The sequence below is a fragment of the Oryx dammah genome, unplaced genomic scaffold, assembly GCF_014754425.2.
Source record: "Oryx dammah isolate SB20612 unplaced genomic scaffold, SCBI_Odam_1.1 HiC_scaffold_1, whole genome shotgun sequence".
Taxonomy (NCBI): Eukaryota; Metazoa; Chordata; class Mammalia; order Artiodactyla; family Bovidae; genus Oryx; species Oryx dammah.
In genome coordinates this window covers 89,573,740-89,595,815 of record NW_024070185.1, presented here as the reverse complement: position 1 = coordinate 89,595,815, position 22,076 = coordinate 89,573,740, and the positions used below count along the sequence as shown (strand labels likewise).

At 39.7% G+C, this 22,076-nt stretch overlaps 2 protein-coding genes across 6 annotated transcripts; one reads left to right on the top strand and one right to left on the bottom strand.

Moving 5' to 3' along the window:
* Nucleotides 1-2,325: 2,325 nt before the first annotated feature.
* On the bottom strand, nucleotides 2,326-13,891 carry ZNF189 (zinc finger protein 189). 5 transcript variants are annotated; one of them, XM_040240758.1, is made up of 4 exons: nucleotides 13,531-13,882; nucleotides 12,731-12,815; nucleotides 8,926-9,017; nucleotides 2,326-5,048 (listed from the first exon to the last, which is right to left on the bottom strand). In XM_040240758.1, exons 3-4 carry the CDS (start codon nucleotides 8,951-8,953, stop codon nucleotides 3,328-3,330), a joined length of 1,749 nt encoding a protein of 582 aa, XP_040096692.1. In that variant the 5' UTR covers nucleotides 8,954-9,017; nucleotides 12,731-12,815; nucleotides 13,531-13,882; the 3' UTR covers nucleotides 2,326-3,327. The 5 variants fall into 5 exon arrangements, with proteins under 5 accessions (XP_040096692.1, XP_040096676.1, XP_040096668.1 ...); XM_040240742.1 differs by lacking the exon at nucleotides 8,926-9,017 and having other exon boundaries at nucleotides 13,531-13,891; XM_040240734.1 differs by lacking the exon at nucleotides 8,926-9,017 and having other exon boundaries at nucleotides 12,731-12,857.
* A 179-nt stretch (nucleotides 13,892-14,070) lies between these two features.
* Nucleotides 14,071-21,785, top strand: MRPL50 (mitochondrial ribosomal protein L50). The gene is made up of 2 exons (XM_040240713.1): nucleotides 14,071-14,214; nucleotides 20,996-21,785. Exons 1-2 carry the CDS (start codon nucleotides 14,123-14,125, stop codon nucleotides 21,381-21,383), a joined length of 480 nt encoding a protein of 159 aa, XP_040096647.1. The 5' UTR covers nucleotides 14,071-14,122; the 3' UTR covers nucleotides 21,384-21,785.
* The last annotated feature ends 291 nt before the right edge of the window (nucleotides 21,786-22,076 follow it).

Genomic DNA, 22,076 nt, shown 5'->3' with positions numbered 1-22,076 from the left:
CAGCAGCAAAATTAATGATAATTAAAAAGGGTTGTCATTTTTTAAAAACTAAAGACATAGTCACAGACCAAAATTACTATTATTTCATGAAAGTACTTTTTTATTTCTAAGCGGGGCATTATTTCAGAATAAGGTTAAAGTCTTGAATCAATTTAGGTTTTTTACATCATTATATTGTCCTTGTTTTACCATTTGAATGTAGACGTTAACTTTTCACCATGAATTTACAGTATTTGAGAATTGATGTACTCTTCAGACACTATTTAAGCCCCTGAAAACTGCCTCTTCTCTATTTCAGAAGCTGCTCTTACAGAACTCATTAACGACTTTCTAATTATCCAATCTAAAGGACACCCTTCAACCCTATTTGACATCTCTGCAGCACTCTTCCAGGTCACTTCCCTGTACCAATTATCACTATGTACTGGGTTTCCCAGGTGGTGCTAGTGGTCAAGAACCCACCTGCCAATGCAGAAGATATGAGATGTGGGTTTGATCCTGGGATTGGGGATTCCCTGGAGGAGGATATAGCAACCCACTCCAGTATTCTTGCTTGGAAAATTCCATGGACAGAGGAGCCTGGCAGGCTATGGTCCATAGGGTTAGAGTTGGACACGATTGAAGTGACTAAGCATGCACACACTGGGTTTTCCACATTTCTGGCTGTTTCTCAGTCTCCTTTGAATCTTTCCCAGTACTCAACACGGCTGGCCCTGAGGATTCTGCTATGGATTTATTTTCTCCTTAAATCTTAATTCATTTCTGTGTCTAAGCACTGGTGAATCCCTAATCAAATTCTAATCCAGATCTTCCCTATGTACCATATCTACATCTCCAATTATCTTTAGACATCTCTCACAGACCAAACATTACATGCTCAAAAACTTGAGTAATTAATCTCCTCATTCCACACTGGGTGCACCTTCTTCCTCCACCCTCAGGATTGAGTACCAACCAGCCAAACCCACCCTGAATCTTTACTCTTCAGCCTTTCTCATCCAACTAGCAATCAAGTTTTACTCTGCATTTTTCATATCCTTTCATCTGGCCTTAAAGACACCACAACCTCTCAACAGTATTACTCTTAAGAGACTCTTTGAAGTTAACATGGAAACGACAGGCCCTTGAACCCTTACTTTGTGCAATTTTCTGAGGTTAAGATCCCCAGATCTAAGAAAGGTCAAGAACCAGTTTTTTCTCTCCTATTCATTTCCACATCACCTCGAGTTAAAACGAAGGCACCACAAGATGTGTGTATATTTGGAAAGGTACACAAGAATCTGGGGTACCTGTAATATTTCTTAAGTGGAGTACCAGTTATTCAGGGGTTTACTTGTGAAAACTGAACTGTACTCTTAAAATGTGTCTTTACTCAACATATCATAAATAGAAGAAAAAATTACCATGGGGTTTTAGGCAGAAATCAAGTCTTGTCTCTTAAGCATGTTGCTTATGGGCCGTCTTGCCTCTTGTCACATCCCTATCACGAGTTCACTCTGTAGCTACCAGCTCCTCTCACAACTGTTTTCAGACAGCATTCATCTTTTCCAGTACTCGATTGTCTCATCTTAGGCGTCATTTCCTCCTGAAAGATTCAACTTTCTCCTTCCCAGTCTTCTATGAACTTCACATCCCTCTCTAAAACCCCCTATTTCTATCATTTTCTTGGAAAAAAGTAGTGTATACTGCAGTGGACTTGCTTAAAAACAAAAACAAAAACCTTTCTGGCTAAGCTTTTTTGTAACCAATGAACTGAACACATAAGACCCATTTCATTGTTACTGGAATTTGGAGCTAAGATGCAAGATTCACATTCAAGTATGTTAAAAATTATGTACTTTTAGAGAGAACACCTCATACCACCATGGCCCCAAATTACAGCGAAGTCAACAGCCAGAACTTCTGCTCAGCTAGATAACCATACATGAAACAATGCAACTTCAGCAAAAAGCAGAGAAAATGTGTAGTGTGCATGCAGCAAAACTACACTTTGCATTAGGTTTTCAAAACAGAGAACAGGTCTAAGAACCCCATTATTAGTTGTGAACCTGGGCCGGGGAACAACTGGTGCAGAAAAAGTAGAATGTCTAGGTTATAGGAGAAAGTGAGGTCTTTTGCTTAAACTATTAAGAAATCTAGAATAAGAGTGTGCTGGTGACTTGGAATTAGGAATGAAAGACAACCTCAACTGAACTATCCCAGAAAAGGTAACTAGTCAGAAGTAGAACAAATGAGAGCAATTTAAATTCTTGATTCTAATTTTTAAATGCAGTAATGCATTTGACAGGATAGATTTTACAATGGAGTAATAAATAAACTCTTACACAAAGCAAAAAACAAATCGTATTTAATGACTAGAACAAATGAATTATAGGTTTATAATAACCATTAACTAAGGGAAGCCCTAGAACCAGAAATAGATTGCATGCAAAGTCTGGTTACCATAAAAACCAAAGCATACCAAAATATCTGTTTCCTAGCATAGACTCCAGGTCTTTTTATTTCCAACTCTCAGTAATCAAAATATTTACACTTTCACATGCTACTGGTAGTAGAGGAATAAGATTTAGTTTGTCTAGGACTACAAATATCTTTCACAGAATGGAGCACACACACAAAAAACAGCGTCTTCCTCCACCTTTTTGGGCCCATCTTAGAGGAAAAAAAAGGCACTCCCAAAGGTTCCTTGGTAACACCTTTGCTAGATTTGTTACGTAATCTTTACATGTAAAATTAATGGTCCACTCATTTCACAGATCTGGGAACCACATGGCATTGGAACTGCCTTTAACCCACATGCCAAACCAGCTTTAACAAGGACAACAGCTTTGGATGTCAGTTCTTAAAAAAAAATGGGGGCTTTGTTTTCTTGAAAACATAATCATGTTTAACTACTGAACTCTGGCATACATAGCCAAACACACTGTGGAACTGAAAGAACCAGCATATATTTCGGTGCCAGAGGACTAAGTTTTCTAACATCAGCTGCTTCCAACTCCCCTAGGCATATGCAACTTTGTTCTTCTCCCTTTTATTAATTATAATTAAGTGCTCTGAACTTGGGTTTAACCTCTCCACTGAGAGATCTGGAAAAAAAAAAAAAAGATGCTTAAATTACTGAGTCTTTCTCTGATCAAAATGAAGAATAATGAAGTCTTCAACTGCATGTGGGCAGCTGACCATTATTCACAGAATCTTTAGAAACCATGTGCCTGAGGCCAAACAGAATCTGCTTTGATCACTAAGTGTGACTCACACGGAGCCATACTGAAACTGCACTTGGGTACCTGGTCTCAAGTCAAACTGAACTTAAGTATTTCTCCACATTTACTGCATCCATGTAGCATGCAATTTTTGATGCTGAATAAGAGAAATGTGGCAACTGAAGGCTTCACCACAAGCATCACATTCATGGGTTTCCTGAATTTTCACCTCTGCATGGATCTTCTGATGGTTGACAAGGCTGCGCTGCTGACTAAAACTTTTGTCGCACTTCTCACACTTATAAGGTTTTTCTCCTGTATGTATTCTCTGATGCTGAATCAGGCCGGAGTTCCGGCTAAAGGCCTTCCCACATTCATCACATTTATGGGGTTTATTACCTGTGTGAACACCCTGATGTCGAATAAGATTACAAAGTTGACTAAAACTTTTGCCACACTGTCTGCAAAGATAGGGTCTCTCTCCAGTGTGGATTCTCTGGTGTTCAATAAGAAATGAGCTCCGACTGAAGCTTTTCCCACATACAGTACATAGGTAGGGTTTTTCACCAGTGTGGATTCTCTGATGTTGCACAAGATGAGCACTGACACTGAAAGTTTTCCCACATTCATCACATTTATAAGATTTTTCCTTAGGGTAGACTTCCTGTTGTATAACAAGACCGCCGTTTGGGTCAAAACTTTCCTTGGTTTCATTGTATGAATAAGTCTTCTCTCTGGTGTGGATTCTCTGGTGCTGAATAAGACCTGAGCTTCTACTAAAGGCTTTTCCACATTCCTCACATTTATGGGGTTTGTCCCCTGTGTGAATTCTCTGATGACGAGTAAGGTTGCAAAGCTGACTGAAGCTTTTCCCACACTCTTTGCACTGATAAGGTCTTTCACCTGTATGGATCCTCTGATGTTCAATAAGGAATGAGCTCCGACTGAAGCTTTTTCCACATTCAATACAAAGAAAAGGTTTCTCACCAGTGTGGATTTTTTGGTGTTGTATAAGATATGTACTTAATCTAAAGGCCTTCCCACATTCACCACATTTATGAGGTCTTTCCCCAGTGTGAATTCTCTGATGTTCAACAAGTAAAGAATTTCTACTAAAGCTTTTCTTACATTTGGTACAGTGATAGGGTTTCTCACCAGTGTGTGTTCTCTGATGTTCAATCAGGTGTGACTTCCAACTGAAGGCTTTCCCACAGTCACCACATTTATGGGGTTTCTCACCTGTGTGAATCCTTTGATGTTTAACAAGGCTTCTTCGCTGGCTGAAGCTCTGTTTACAGTGATTACACTGATAGGGTCTCTCTCCAGTGTGGATTCTCTGATGTCTAATAAGGGTTGAGCTCACACTAAAGGTTTTTCCGCAGTAATTACACTCATAGGGCCTTTCCCCGGTGTGAATTCTCTGATGTTCAATAACAAATGAACTGCGACTAAAACTTTTCCCACATTCATTACATTGGAAAGGTTTCTCTCCAGTATGGACCCTTTGATGTTGAATGAAATGAGCCTTGCGGACAAAACCCTTTCCACATTCTTCACATTTATGACATTTCTCTTCTGAATTTGGTCTCTTACGGATAATGTTAGTGTTTCCTCTGAACATTCTTTGTTCCTGGGTCAAAGATTCCCTTGGTATTTCCCATAAGAAGATTCCTCTTTGTTTATCTAACCTACCAACAAGTTCAAAGGTTTCTCTATGCATGGGATCCTGGTCAATTTCACTTTTGATTCTTGTAACTATTATACCCTGTGGTTCCATTTCTTCCCCAATTTCCTCAATTTCTTGTTTCACAGTTGGCTCCTCATCCTTATCTCTGTTCAAAACATCTGGAATAAATGGAAAACAGAAATGTCAGCCTAGTTCTTTGCCAGCAAGGAGAAACTGTCATAAAAATAAGATAATTAAAATAATCTACCATGTGCATAAAATGTCGTTCACTATATCACAGCACCCTTGTGATGATTACATTAGTTCAAATACATAAAGCATTTAAAACTACCTGGCAAACAGTACAAGCTATATAAATATTATTTAGTATTAGTTTTCTAATAAAATGAAATGTTTTCCTCAAAGAAAGGGTAACAAAAATTAAGTAACAGTAGGATAAACTAGCTATCAGGAAAGAAAGGACAATGTGGAAAAAAACAGTAGGTTCAGAAAAACTTAGGATGAAGTAGCATTATTGTAATGTGAATAAGCCAAATAACTGACGGAAAAGAACACATAAAATGATGCTGAGAAGGAAAACAGACAAAAACCAGAGGAAACAACAATTCATTCATTAATAAGAATTTATTGTGAACAAAAGCATTCCAGGCATTGTATTAATATAATGAATTAGAATTTAGAGATAAGGCAAGAAGCCTCTTAACAAGTGGAATAGATGACAAGTACAAATAGGGAAAGAGTAGAATATGACAAAGAAAATACTAAGTAAAATAGTTCCTATATGGAGATAAATGGCTTTAAAAAACTGAGTTGAAGTGATATGGATTCTATTATATAGAAAAACAGGAAAAAAAGAACATGTTTAGAGCTAATGGAAGAAACTAGGAAAAAGAATAGTCTGTGGTAGTTTATGACTTCACCTACCACAGATACCACATTCTTCATGTATAGATGAGTCTCGTTCCTCTAAAGATATAAGACCCACATTGGAACTATCCATTTCTAACTGGGAGTCTGCATGACATCTGAGAAATGATAATCTTGCATGCATTGGAAGAAAGATAACATAATGGTCTATAATAAAACAGAGTAGCATATGGTCTGCCTCTGACTTCTTTTCTGATTTTCTATCTTTTGCTGCCTGGTGAATAACTCCATGAGAAGATTCAATCACCACTAAATTCTTATTTGACCCTAACAATTTCTCCTTTTTTATACCTCCTTTTTTCTTTCAATTTTATAATCTTCTAACTGTGGAGTCATCTTTGAATTTTCTTTTCACTTACTTCAAACCAATCATTATTTAATTCCAAAAAAACCCCTCTTCTGTTATTGCCCTAAGAAACTTTATTTTTACTTAAGGCTACTTACAGTACTGTCTCTCAAATTCATTTTCAGTAGAGACTGTTTTCTTTCACTCAAAGAAAAAGGATGAGAACTGCCTCACCAATCTGCCTCCTACCTAAAATTACCTGCACTGCTACATGAAGATATATCCCATTCTGATCCAAGGCTAAGTCATCTACTCTCTCGATCCCACTTGCCTCTGGGAACTTGTTCAATTATTACCATTTTTTCCTCTTTCTTCAATCTGTATTCTCCATAGAATTCTACATACACCTTCAGTTCAGTTCAGTCTCTCAGTCGTGTACACCTTCTTACCAACATACAAAATATATCCAACTTTATCTTGAACCTGAAATCCTTTTCTAGATGAAAGCCAAGCTTTGAAAAAAAAATCTTAACACTGTACCTCTCCATTTTCTAACTATGTTTTCCACACTCAATCTCTTCCCATTCAATCTACTTGATAATCTACTATAAAATCTGGTTTCTGTTTCTAGTATCTAGAGAAACTTCTCATTAAATCACCAATGACTTTCAAGAAATAAATGCAATGGACATTTATTAGTCCTTATTTTACTTGCAGCATGTGATATTCTTGACTACGGCCATTCCTTTACACTGTGTTTGGTTTCTATGCTATTGTATTCTAGTTCTCTTCGTACTTCTTATTTGGCCTTTTCTAATACATTTCCCTCATGCATTTCTCTTCTCCTCAATTGTTTAAGGATATTACTATCCATGTTTATATCCTCATCGTGCTCTATATACACACATTCTCTGAATGTTGCCACTTAACTGTCTCAAGAAGGTCTCACAAATAACATGACCATCATCACTTGTTGTCATGTCCATCTCCATCTTTAATCATGTTCCTTTCAGAAGCATTAACTGTCCATCACAGCAGGAAATCATTCTAGATTTCTGCCTTTTTCTTACTATTAATCACTCACCAAAATCAATGATTCTACTCTTTAGCATTTGCCCTCTCTGTTTTCCATAGATTACCGCAAAAGCCAATTAATAATCTTTGGCTCTGGTCTTTAGGCTGCATCTACTTCATTAAATCCAGAGAGATTTTCATGAAATGGAATTCTAATCATGTAACTACCTACAGATCCTATTATCTCTAAAATCAAACCAAATCTCTCTATATTATGAGGTCTCTAAGCTTCAACTCACTCTCCTTCCCATGCTCTCATACTTTAAGTGTGTAAATTGCTTATGCTTTAGTCATTTATGGTATTTCTTTGCATATCTCTTTTATGAACTATCCACTAGCATTGTTTACTTGAGGATCTCTTGGTTTAAGATTCAATGCAATGCAATAGTTCCTCTATAAAGTTCCTTCACTTAATCCACTAGATGATTTAAGTGTTCTGTTTTTGATGACCATCCCTTGTCTATAACTGCATTATAGCTATTATTACACTGTACTTCAGTTTGTATTTTCCATTGGATTACAAGTTCTTTCTGAGACTTTGTATTAAAGTCTCTTCATAACATTTACTCAGTGGATATTTTTCCAGGGTTTTACTCAAAGCAGTAGTACAAAATTACGTTATTTGCAGATGGTATGACTGCCTCCCCTTCATGGATCGCACCTATGTCATGGCAAAGGGGTTTGCATAACTCAATGCAGCTGGAGCTATGCCATGCAGTGCCACCCAAGACAGACAAGTCATAGTGGAGAATTCTGAGAAAATGGGTGGCAGAGGACGAAATGGTTAGATGACATCACCAACTCAATGCACATGAATCTGAGCAAATTTTGGGAGACAGTGAAGGAAAGGGAAGCCTGGCATGCTGCAGTCCACAGGGTTGCAGAGTCAGACACAACTTAACAACTAAACAACAATGACCACCTACCCAAAATTCCCAGAAGAATTAAATGAAACATAATAGCTATGAAAGGATTAAGATATAAAACAAATAATGGTTCTTACCAAGAATAGCTAGTTAATAAATATTATAGGAAAAGAAATATGCTCTTCATGATATTAAAAACCATAAGGCCTAGGGATATATCTAACAAGAAATGCAAGATCCATAAAAGAATCCATTCAATTTTTCTGAAGGACATAAGACAGTTAACTAGAATCAACCAATTGCCAAAGAGAGTCAATATTATAAAGCTCTTACTTCTTCCCAAACCAACTAACAACTTAACTATTCAAACCAAAATCCCATGAACCAATTAAAAAAACCCAATGAATCTAAATTTCAACTGGAAGAATGTAGAAAACTAGTTAAGCACAACTGACCCTTGGACAACATGAAGGTTAGGGGCACTGATCCTCCACTCTGTTGAAGATGTACATATAACTTTAAAGTTGGCCCTCTATATCAATGGTTTTGCACCTACAGATTCAGTCAGTTGCAGACTGTATAGTACTATAGTATGTATTTAGTGAAAAAAAATCACAAACAAGTAGACGCTCACATTTCAAACCCATATGGTTCAAGGGTCAACTGTATAACCTGAAAGAGAATATGAGTGACTTTATCTTACTAGACGTGAAATATAATATATTGCTAAAGTAAATAAAACACAGAGGCACTAGCATGAAAACAAATAGGTCAAATAGAGAGACATGTAAAACAAGTGAATCTAGGCTTCCAAACAGAGCAGCCTGGAAATGACTAGCCATTAGACCTGGGCTTGGTAGCTATAACCACCTTCTGAGGTACCTGCCATGCTTGTACTGTATGTTCCCATCCTCTGGTCAAAGCTAATTTTTCTAGAGTAAACAGGTGCCTCAAAGTGCAGTTCTCTCAGTTTTCTAGGAAAAAAAACAAAACAAAACAATGAGAGAATGGGGAAGGACTTGCATTTTTAGGCCAACCACAGTGCTTTATAATTATTTATTGAATGAATGAGCAGTTGAATAAATATTTGGAAAGAGACTAAGGTCCAATCTGGCTCTAGCAGTCTGGAGAGAAGTTATCAAAACTGAAGAAGTCTATTTTAATTGAAAGAACTGAAAGGTCAAGAACTGAGAGATCAAACTGTCATCAATGTAGTTATTGCAGGTTTTAAAGAAAAATCAACATGGAAGAGGCAAAATTACAAAGCTAGACGAGTTGTGTTAAGTAAGTAACAGGACGAAATGCCAGAAAACACTACACTGGAATAGTTGAGTAACTGTAATCTCTCATCAAGGGAGCACAAATCAAGGGGTGGATACAGAATTTATACAGGAAGATGAAAAGATTGTGGAGGAAGAAATAGTAACTCATGAAAAGCTGTATTTCAGCTACAATAAAGAGAGCCTGAATGCAGGAGTTCACAGATAGGCTCACTGCTATTTTACAGTACTAGGCACAGGCAAGGCTGGGCATTCACCTGATATTATCAATCAGGACACTACATGGGTGGAAAAAGCTGTCAGTGACTCAGAGATACCATAGCATAATGGAAAAAAAACCTAGCATCTGATATGGCTGGAGACTGAAGTCGTATACTGAAAACAACAGATGAGGCTAGAAAGCTACATGGGAGCTATATACGGTGGTTCCAGTATACAGGACAAGAAATTAAGATTTTTTTTTTTATCCTTTAAGGTGTCAGAAATCACAGAAGTTGTAAGCAGTTAACTAACACAAAATCACTTTGGTAGCAATAAAGAGAATATATTAGAAAAAAGGGAGACTGGAGGCAAGGAGCTAGATTACAAGCTAGTGCAATAATCTTGTCAAAAGATACTGAGTCTTAAGTATACTCACTCAGTCACCCAAATATTTAAGAAGCATATAATATATGCCTGGCTCTGTGCTAAGTGCTGGAGAAATCAAATGAAAGAATACAGTTACTATCCTCTTGAAGATCAGTCTCCCTAGAGAAATAACATGATTATGGTACACTATAATAATTCAACAATGGAAGTGTATAAAAGACAGCACAGAGAATGGAGTACTGAATTCTCAAGAGGAGGCCCTGCTATCTTGGTAGATAACTTGAGATCTGCCAGATGTGAGTTACTTATGTGGTCTTCAAAAGGAGATGACTAAGAAGTTGGAGTTCAACAGAGAAGATAATGACAATGATGATGAAGGTAACAACTGACATTTATACATTGTACTTAATACATGTTTGTCAGTGTCCTAAATGCTTTACATGTATTAACTGAGTTAATGCTCACAATAACCCTAACATTATTATTATTTCCATTTTTATATAAAAAAAGAAAACAGGTACAGAAAGGTTAAGTAATTCACCCATGGTCACAAGTCTTGTAAGTAGTGGAATTGGGATTTTTATTTAGGCAGTTAGGCTCCATATTTTCTCTCTACTTAAGTAGAGATAAAGATTTGGAACTTATCATGACATACTTGATTACCTGAGTGTAAATAAGATCTGTCAAAGTAGGTTTATAGACTGAGAGAAAGTCTGGGAATGCAAAGAAATAGAAGGAAGCAATAAAGAGTTTCAAATATCTATAAAGAAATGGAAGTCCCAGAAGAATCTACTGTATTTGACAACTGGGTCATTACTGATGAACGTTAAACAACTGAAAGTAAGTGGCAGAGGTACAAAAAGAGGCTTAGAGATAATCGGAAGTAAAGAAGTAGAGAATACACATTAACTACTCTTACAAAAATCTGGCTGTGAAGCAAACAAGTAGGACGTTACAGGAGCAGCAAGAAAGACTGTGGCTCAAAGGAGAGCTCTGGCGCCATGAACATACCTATCATCAAATTACACGGGGTGGGAGCGGCGGGGCGGGGGGGCCGGAGAAAAGACTGATATGTTCTTGGAGAATGTGCAACCTTATGTGTGCAATGAGGCGTAGAAAACTTGAGAGTTCATGTGTGGTGGTCTCTGTCTTCTCTGTGAAATAGAAGGTGAGGTCCACCACTGAGTGATGAACCCAAGGAAAACTCAAAGTTTCTGAAACAGTCACTAAAAGAAGCAGGGGTAGGAGCAACTCAATGATAAAAAAATTTGCTGAGATATAAAAAGTGGTTTTTATTAAAAAAAATCCTGGGTTTTTATATCCAGAAGAAGGAAACCACCTGTATATATGCAGGGCATCAATTCTTTCAGTTACAGAACTTCTCTTGCTGTGTTCAGCAAATCAGGTAAGAGAAAAAGGCAGATTTTATAACCAGTACAGGACTTCAAGTTTGCAGAATGGGTAGAACATAATGACAAAGTGGCAAGAGAGCATGCTGGTGATCACTTTATATATAGGTCTATGGGTTAGCGGAGAAGGCAACGGCAACCCACTCCAGTACTCTTGCCTGGAAAATCCCATGGACGGAGGAGCCTGGTAGGCTGCAGTTCATGGGGTTGCTAGGAGTTGGACACAACTGAGCAACTTCACTTTCACTTTTCATTTTCATGCATTGGAGAGGGAAATGGAAACCCACTCCAGTATTCTTGCCTGGAGAATCCCAGGAATGGGGGAGCCTGGTGGGCTACCGTCTACAGAGTTGCACAGAGTCGGACACAACTGCAGCAACTTAGCAGCAGCAGCTATGGGTTAGATGAGAAGGTGAAGCAAGAGGGAACTAAGAGCCTGGGGGGAAAGAAGGAAGTCAAGGAACAGGAAAGATTAAGAATAAACAGGTTCAGTAGGAAAGGAGAAGAGGTAGACAGGTAGGAAGTTACAGTAAGCTCCACATGGGCAGAGATCATGTCTGTTTCGTCGATTTGTTTACTTATAGTCAATAAACATCTACTACTGAGAAAGAATAAGGTATTAGTCAAAATACAAGATACTGGGGTTTAAAATTTGCCTGTTATAACAAAATTAAGGGTGTGATCATTGATGTGAGGTGCTTAATAGGAATGGAAAAGCAGGGTCCTTGAAGATACAGTGAGGCAGAAGTAATACCGCATGATGGATGGTGTGGCTTAACAAAGAGGAGATTCCAAAATGTGACAAAATCTATGTGTGAGACACCAACAACAACAAAAAAAAAATTGCCAGATGATAGTGTAAAGAAATTAAGAGGGTAGAGCAAGATAGCTGAGACCTCAAAAGAGAAATTACGTTTAAAGGTGGAAAACGAATGCTTTGGGAACAGTACTGAAAAGTTAGGAGAACAATTATTTTTCCCTTTCAGCCCTGAGACAAAGGATGGGGAAGGAAGAGGATGTGGGAGAATAAGCCGCCCCTGCCAGAGAAGTAGTGTCCTTGGGAAAGTGCCAGGTTTCAGTTAAGGCCAGGAGGGGTAGGGAACACCATGTGAAGAGAAACAGGGGCTCCAGAAGGCAGAGTGAAAAGAGGTGGGAGGAAAGCAGTGGGAGGATGAGCTAGGAGGGAAAGTACAGAGCAATATGGGAATGAGATTAAGAGGATGGAAGCCAGAAAAGCTTGTATTTTGGTCACTGCAAGGACGGTAGGGATGAGAGCCATGGAAACAATTCATGGCTGAAAGGTCTGAATTGGAGCCTTGAAACAAAGCCATTTGGTATGGTACTAGTTCATGTGTTCTGCTTTCTTACAGTTTCTTAGCTATTCTGATCCAAGAAACAGCAGATTCTTACCCAGTGAGACCAGGTTTCCATAATTCTCCATCATGACATCTTTATACAGGCTTCTCTGAGCTGGATCCAGATAATCCCACTCCTCCTGGGTAAAAAACACAGCCACATCCTCAAATGTCAGCAAGCCCTGAAATAGTATGATTTCTGCAGTCAGTTTTGTTGTCTCAAGGACAATTCTACCGCTGAAAGTAGCAGAAACAACCACTTATCAGGGCCGGGTAGGCTAGGAAGAACATGATAACTAAGAGTTACAAATGAGGCTCAATTCTGGGACCAGACAGAATTCGGACACCTCAAATTAGAGGAAAACACAGCTGGATCTCTGTCCTCTGTAGTGAGGAGCTTAAGGATAAGTTCTACCCAGTATGCCCTAATAATTTAATTTTAGTAAGCTGCACTAAGGCCTTCCCAAGTTTCCTGCACCTCATCGCCCCGTTCCAACTCAATTACGACCCTTTTCAATTCAATTAGGTTAATTTTTCTAAGCGTCTACTTTGGGTCCAGGCATGGGGCAGGTGTAGCAGACACAAGGGAGGATGAAAAAAGCTAACCTCACCTGGAAGAACTCATAAATGAAAACGCTAGTTTGGAGCATTACTAATTTTCTTTAGATTTAGCAAGTCGCTCTTGAAAAAAGGAGCCACTGAGCAGTGTGATCGCGAGGGGCTCCCCAGTACATTAGGGGGTACTTCATTGCACCGCGCTGGCCTTAAAGACCCGAAAAGGGGGTGGGGGCGGTGGCGCGGCCTGGCGAGCTAGGTAAAGGCGAGAGAACGGGGATACTCCGAGGGGCGACTTACCTTTGGCTGTGGCGGGGGACTCGGCGAGGCCATCTCTCAGACAGAATATCAGGGCAGGAATCCCGGGTGGCCGCACGAAAAGGAGGCTCTGGCAAGGCCTACCCGGCTGCTGAATATTAGGCCCGAAGAAAGCGAGGCCTCTAGGCTGGATCTGGCCAGGTCTTGCCCCGAACGGTCACGACCCCAGCAGCAGGTCAGAAGCGTTACTTGGCCGCCCCCACCCCTCACCCCCTCCCCTGCCTGGCTGTGCAGCCTTCCAGGCCTCGCTAGAGCCTCCTCTCGGTCTCCACTTCCTGCTGCTTTCAGCCAAAGAGCTCTGTGACCGCCCGCCCCCGGACCAGAAGGCGTCACCGGGAACCTTCCCGGGACGCCCCTCAACTACAACTCCCGTCATGCTCTGAGAGAGCGCTGGGGTCCAGCCTGCTACGACCATGGCGACCGAACTACGCTTCCCGGAGTGCAAAAAGCGAGGGAGCCTGGGTTAGTCTCAACCGGAAAAGGACACTTGCCACTAAGCTTACATTTTATTGGCTGATCTTCGCGGGCCGCTGCCGCCTGGGGGTGGAGCTCTGTCACCAAGGTCTCCCCGAAGATGGCGGCGCTCTGGGTGGCCGGCGTTGGCAGAAAAAGCTTCACAGGGGTAGCTTCAGGGGCGCCACGCAGAGCATTTTGGTCTCGACTCAGGTAAAGCGGAAGGTTAGACCGTGGGTCATGTTCACAGAAAGTAAGGAGAGGAACTGAGAATGATGAACGTAAGACGGGACCGTGGTCCTGCGCCTTACCAGGGAAAGGACGAGAAAGTGCGTGAGGGTTCTGAGTTCAGAAGCTTCAGCTCGTTTCCGCGAGTGGTGGGGTCCACTTACTTCGTGTGCCCTCCGTTTACTCGTCTTAGAACAGAAATACCGCCCCCTTCTCCTTCCGTTTCACCTGTTAATTTATTAGGTAAACCATACTTACTGACCACGTGTTCCAGACGCGGAGTATAGTGTGGTGTCGGGAAACAAATGACTGTTTTAGGACAGGCAACTTAGAACATGAATGTGAAAGTGTTCGCTGAACTAAATTTATTTGGGGTGTATTTATTCCCAAGAAAGATTCAGGGTGCAGCGTCCTCTTTTTGTCCGCTCATTGATTTACTCAAATAGCTATTAAACAACTGCCCTGGCCCAGCATTTCTTTATATAGGATGCAGCCGTGAAACAGAGTCCCTTCACGGAGCGTGAGTACTCTGGCGAGAGAAAACCGAGCCAGCACCGGAAGGAAATAGCAATATTTTGCTAAAAGTCAGAAAGCAAGTTAATGACAGGGCTGGATCTGGAATCCCGGTCTCTTAACTCTCCCATCTGCTGCTTTTTCTGCAGGGCCAAGTGAAATTTTGTGGCTTAGTGTTAGGACTTGACTTAGACAAGTGAGTTAGGACATGACTTAAGACATGTGACTTAGACAAGTGAAATGTCTGTGACAGTGTTAGGAGATGAAGATTTGTAGGAACCTCAAGAAACAGTGTAAACGCTCTTAAGTTTCCAGGAAAAACTTCTTCAACCCAAAGGGATTTTTCTCATCGGCTCATGTTTTATTAGCTTTCCTTCTGTTCCATTTTGTTTTGATTCTTTTTTTATATGTGATTTGTTTATTTAATTTTTGGTTGCACTAGATCTTCCTTGCTGCTTTCAGACTTCTGTAGTCACAGCGAGTCGGGGCAGCTCTTCACTCCCTTGTGTGGGCTTCTCATTGTGGTGGCTTCTGTCTTGTGGGAGCACAGACTAGGTGCCGGGGTTTCAGGAGTTATAGCATGTAGGCTCGGAAGTTGTAACTCCTGGGTTCTACAGCATAGGCTCAATAATTGTGGCGCATGGGTTTAGTTGCTCCTTGGCATGTGGAATATTTCCATAGCAAGGATCTAACCCATGTCACCTGCATTGGCAGGTGGATTCCTATCCACTGCACCACCAAGGAAGTCCTTGTTTTCCCTATATTTTGGTTAGTATTTATTATTATCTCTTAAATCTCCTTCAAGTTTGTTTCACTGACTCATTTAACAAGTATTTTTAGAGTGTCTACTATCTAAATGTGAGGAATGCAGTTGTAATAAGATAAACCAAATCTTTGTCCTCATAAAGCATGTTTTGGTGGAGGAAAAAGTGAACAAGTATAATTTCAAAAAGTGGTAAATTATGAAGAAAACTAGAGCAGTATAGGCATACCTTGGAGTTGCTGAAGTTTGTTTCCAGATTGCTGTGATAAAGCAAGTATCTCAGCATGTTATACAGATTTTGGGGTTTCCCAGTACATTTAAAGTTATGCTTACACCATACTGTAGTGTTTAATGTGCAATAGCATATTGTCTAAGAAAACAATAAACATATCTTAGTTAAAAAATAGTTCATTGCTAAAAATTGCTAACTATCATCTGAGCCTTCAGAGAGTTATAATCTTTTTGATAGTGGAGGGTCTTGCTTTGATGTTAATGGCAAAGGATAGTTCAGGGTATTGGTTGCTGAAGGGTGGGGTGTCTGGTAATTTCTTAATGTAACACAAAAAGGAAGTTTGCAGCATTGATTGACTCTTCCTCTCATGAGTGATTTCTCTGTAGCATGTAATGCTGTTTGATAGCATTTTACCCACAGTAGAACTTCTTTCAGTATTAAAATCAATTCTCTCAAGCTCTGCCCCTTTATCAACTAAGTTGGTGTAATGTTCTCAGTCCTTTGTTGTCTTTTCAACAGTCCTCACAGTATCTTTTCCAGGAGTAGATTCTATCTCAAGAAACTATTTTCTTCACTCGTTCCTAAGGAACAACTCTTCAGTGATGAGGTTTTATCCTGAAACTGAACGTGTTAGTTCCTCAGTTGTGTCCGACTCTCTGCAACCCAATGGACTGTAGCCTGCCAGGCTCCTCTGTCCATGGAATTCTCCAGGCGAGAATATTGGAGTGGCTAGCCATTCCCTTCTCGGGGGAATCTTCCCAACTCAGGGATGGAATCTGTGTCTCCCGCATTGCAGGCAAATTCCTTACCGTCTGAGCCACCAGAGATTGCAGCAATTCAGTTATGTCTGAGGATTCACTTCTAATTCTAGTTCTCTTGCTATTCCTTCTATATTTGCAATTACTTCTTCACCGATATCTTGAACCCCTAAAAATCATTCATGAGGGTTAGAATTGGTTTCTTCCAAATTTCTGTTTCTGTTGCTCTTTTGATCTCTTCTCATGAATCATGAATGGGCTTCTCTAGTGGCTCAGCTGGTTAAGAGTCTGCCTGCAATGCCAGAGACCTGGTTTCGATCCCTGGCTTGGAAAGATACCCTGGAGAAGGGAACGACTACCCACTCCAGTATTCTGGCCTGGAGAATTCCATGGACTGTATAGTCTGGGGTTGCAGAGTTGGACACAACTGAGCAACTTTCGCTTTCGTGAATCATGAATATTCTCAATGGCATCTAGATTGATGAATTATTTGTAGAACATTTTCAGCTGATTTTGCCCAGATTCATCAGAGGAATCATTGTCTATGGCAGCTATAGCCTTAAAAAATGTGTTTCTTAAATGATAAAACTTGAAAGTAAAGCTCATTCCTTTCTCCATGGACTGCAGAGTGGAAGTTGTGTTGGCATGCATGAAAACATTAATCTTGTATATCTCCATCAGGGAGCTTACTTAGGTGACCAGGTGTGTTATTAAATGAGCAGTAATATTTTGAAAGGAGTCTTTTTCTGAGTGATAAGTCTCAACTGTGGGCTTTAGATATACAATAAAACTTGTAAGCAGATGTTCTGTCTTCCAGGCTTTGTTGTTGGATTTATAGAACACAAGCCTGGTAGATTTAGCATAATTCTTAAGGGCCCTTGGATTTTCACAATGGTAAATGAGCATAGATTTTAACTTCAAGTCACCAGCTATGTTAGCCTCTAGCAGCGTAAGCCTGTTCTTTGAAGTCAGGCATTGATTTTCTTCTGTCTATAAAAGTTCTAGATGGCATTTTTCAATAGAAGGCTGTTTTGTCTGCATGGAAAATCAATTGTTTAGTGTAGCCACCTTTGTTACCTTAGCTAAATTTTCTGGATAACTTGGTGCAACTTGTAGTTGCTGTGTCACCCTGCACTTTTATGTTACAGGGACAGCTTCTTTCCTTAAACCTCGTGAACCAACCTCTCCTGTTGTTCAGTCACTAAGTCCTGTCCGACTCTTTGCTACCCCATGGACTGCAGCATGCAGACTCCCCCATCCTTTACTTTGTCTCAGAGTTTGCTCAGATTCATGTCCATTGAGTCGGTGATACTATCTAACCATCTCATCCTCTGCCACCGCCTTCGCCTTTTGCCTTCAATCTTCCCCAGGATCAGGGTCTTTTCCAGTGAGGCAGCTCTTTGCATCAGGTGGCCAAAGTACTGAAGCTTTAGCTTCGGCAGCAGTCCTTCCAATGAATATTCAAGGTTGATTTCCTTTAGGATTAATTAGTTTGATCTCTTTGCAGTCCAAGGGACTCTCAAGACTCTCCTCCAAAACCACCATTTGAAAGCATCAGTTCTTCAGTGCTCAGCCTTCTTTATGGTCCAGCTCTCACATCCATACATGACTACTGGAAAAACTATAGCTTTGTCAGCATAGTGTCTCTGCTTTTTAATATGCTGTCTAGCTTTGTCATAGCTTTCCTTTCAAGGAGCAAGTGTCTTAACTTTCATGGCTGCAGTCACCATCCACAGTGATTTTGGAGCCCAGGAAAATGAAATCTGTCACTGCTTCCACTTACAGCTTTCTCACCTTTTCAGCCTTCATTGAATTGAATAGCGTTGGGGGCCCTGATCTGGACTAGACTTTGACTTAAGGAAATATTGTGGCTGGTTTGATCTTCTGTTCAGACCATTAAAACTTTTTCCACATCAGGAATAAAACTGTTTTGCTTTTTAATGTTTGTGTGTGCATTGGAGTCATGCTTTTAATTTTCTTCAGGAACTTTTTCTTTGCATTCACGACTTGGCTAACTGTTTAGCTGGAAGTCCTAGTTTTCAGCCTAATTTGGCTTTTGATATGCCTTCACTCAGCTTAATCATTCTAGCTTTTGATTTAAAGTAAAAGATGGGCAATTCTTCCATTCACTTGAACACATAATTATAGGCTCTTGTGGGGTTAATTGACCTAATTTCAGTATTGTTGTATCTCAGGGAATAGGGTGGTCCAAGAAGAGGGGGAGAGCATTTGGTGGAGCAGTGAGAACACGCACAATATTTGTCAGTTAAGTTTTGTCTGTAGGAGCATGGTTTGTGACACTTCAAAACAATTACAATAGTAAATCAAAGATCACTGGTCATCACCATAACAAATAAAATATTGAAAAAGTTTGAAGTCTTGTGAGAATTCTGAAGATGTCACAGACACTAAGTGAGCAAATGCTGTTGGAATCATGGTGCGCATAGACTTGCTGGTTGCAGGGTTGCCACAGACCTTCAATTTGTAAAAAAAACACAGTATCTATGAAGTGCTATAAGATGAAGTATGCCTGTATAAGTGATTACTGAGATGAAGGGAATAGACTACATTTCATTGCGATGAGTTGTGAAACAAGTAGTTTCAAGAGAAAATGGGAGGTCAGGAGGTACAGAAGTTGTGTAGGCAACTCTTGAGAAGTTTGTTGTAAAGGCAGCTGGAGTGGAACATGGAATCTGGAGGTTATTTCCTTTAAAGATGGGAAATACTACAGCATATTTGTGTGTCATGAGAATAGTAGATAGGGAGAAATGATAAAGAATTGACGTAGAAAGAGGGATCGGTAACTAGAAGAGTCTTTGAATAGACATAGAGGAATAGCATTACAAATCATTTCCTTGACTAATGTCCATTTCTGATACCCTCCAATTTCTGTTGGGATGACTGATCCCAATCAGATGACAGCTCCATAGGAAGCAGGAGTTAGTTTATGAACAGATATTAAGCACTGAAATAATATGTAAAGACAGACTCCCTCACATTGGCCCATGTGTAATAGTTATACAAGCTGTTTTAAAGGACTCCTAAACACATCTCTGTATTCAAGTTTATAATCTGACACAGTGATTCTTAACTGGGGACAGTTTTGTCCACCAGGGACATTTGACAATGTCTTTTGGTTATTATGACTGGAGGACAGGAGTGCTACTGGAATTTAGTGGGGAGAGGCCAGGGGTGCTGCTGAGCAACCTATAGTGAACACGACAGCTTCCCACAATAAAAAATTACCTAGTTCAAAATGTCAGTAGTGTTTGTGCTGAAAAATCCTGATCTAGTAAGAGAAGTAGAATGTAAATAAAATTAAAACTCGGGTGGAATGAGGTGTGCTCTGAGAACAATATTAAGTGGTGTGATATATGTGGAATCTTAAAAAAAAAAAAAAGATGAACTTATTTACAAAGCAGATAACAGACTCACAGACATAGAAAGCAAACTTATGGTTACCAAAGGGGAAAGGAGGGGAGGGATAAATTAGGAGTTTGAGATTAATGTACACACACTACAATATACACATGAATGAATGAAATTGCTCAGTCGTGTCCAACTCTGCAACCCCATGGACAGTAGCCTACCAGGCTCTGCTGTCCATGGGATTTTCTAGGCAAGAATACTGGAGTGGGCTGCCATTTCCTTCTCCAGGGGATTTTCCTGACCCAGGGATCAAACCCAGGTCTCCTGCATTGCAGACAGACGCTTTACCATCTGAGCCACCAGGGAAGCCCTACACACATATATATTCAAAACTGAATCACTGCTGTACACTTGAAACTAACACAACATGTAAATCAATTATACTTCACTTTTTTTTTTCTTTTATAATTTATTTTTTATTTTACTTTACAATTCTGTATTGGTTTTGCCATACATTGACATGAATCCACCATGGGTGTACATGCTTACTTCACTTTTTTAAAAAGTGCTATGAGAATCAGAGGAGCTTACAGTTACATTTGATTGAGGAAATCAAGTAAAGCTTGAGAGAAGAGTTTTGTCCTAAAACTTAAAGGATGGATTAAGAATTCTGTAATTGGAGGTGAAAAATAGATACTTCAGGTAGGATGTAACTTGAGCTAATGTGATATCAGAAGAGTGGGAAACAGAAGGTAATTCAGTTTGAGTAGGGCATAGAATGTATATAAGATATTAGTGGGAAATGAGGTTAGGTAGATTGGGTTTGGATCTGGGAGGACCAGAAACTCCAGAGGATTTACCGTCTTCATCCATTCCTGGAAATTCTTAGGGCATGTAAAATCTGAAATTAGCTTTTATTTTCTCTTTGTGCCAGTTGAGTTCAACTATGAATTTATAAGGGCAGAGACCTATTTAATTCTTCTCTCAACAGTACCCAGAAAGAGTTAAGTAATAAGTGTGCAGTATATTGATTTAGATTGTTGGGCAAAATTAGGTCTGGTGTTGGTCAACTCGTCAACTTCGTTCATGCAGTGAACTGAAGATTCACTTATTTGTTTTTGATCCCTCCAGAAAAAAGAAACAGCCAATGGTAGCTGAGACAGTAGAAGAGGTGAAGAAAGAACCTATCTTGGTGTGTCCGCCCTCACGAAGCCAAGCATACATACCACCTAAAGATCTCCAGAGTCGTTTGGAATCTCATGTCAAAGAAGTTTTTGGTTCATCTGTTCCTACCAGTTGGCAGGAGATCTCCCTGGAAGATGTTCATATGAAGTTCAGCTTCTTAGCACGTTTAGCTGATGACTTGGGCCATGCAGTGCCTAACTCCAGGCTTCACCAGATGTGCAGGGTTAGAGATGTTCTTGATTTCTATACTGTGCCTGTTCAGGATAAATCTAAATTTGATGAACTTATTGCCAGTAATCTGCCTCCCAACTTAAAAATCACCTGGGGTTACTGAACAGTTCAAAGGAAGATCACATTGAAATTTTTTTTTTCCCTGGAAAGGGGGCTGTTTATTAGACTTTTTGAATCTTTACCATGTGAAATGCTGTCAGAACTGGTCTCTACACCCACTTTTCTCTGTGGAAGAAAGTTAATCTTTTTTTTTTTTTTAATTGTCATGAATTGACAAATAAGATTTTTTCACATTTGCGGAAACTTTTAATGGAATCAGGTCATTCATAATTTATGAAAATATATATTACTATACAGATAAAATAACATTTGTAAAAGAAATAAAAATCTGTGTAGTATATTATGAAAGTTGTTTCACTACTTGCTTTACTGTACAACTAGAAATAGAAAATAATACTGTTCAATCTAGATAAATCTCTTGGAATTAAAGTAGATTTGGAGCATGTTTTTATTTTTTTTTAAGGTGAAATTTGCTTTCCTGCCTCATCATTTTCTTGTTGTTATTGTTTAGTTGCTAAGTTGTGTCCTACTCTTGTGACCCTATGGACTGTGACCCACCAGGCTCCTCTGTCCATGGGATTTCCCAGGCAAGAACACTGGAGTGGTTTGCCATTTCCTTCTCCAGGGGTCTTCCGGATCCAAGGATCAAACTCAGATCTCCTGCATTGCAAGTAGATTCTTTACCACTGTGCCATCTAGGAATCCTGTCATTTTCTTCAGTATTGTAAATGGAGAA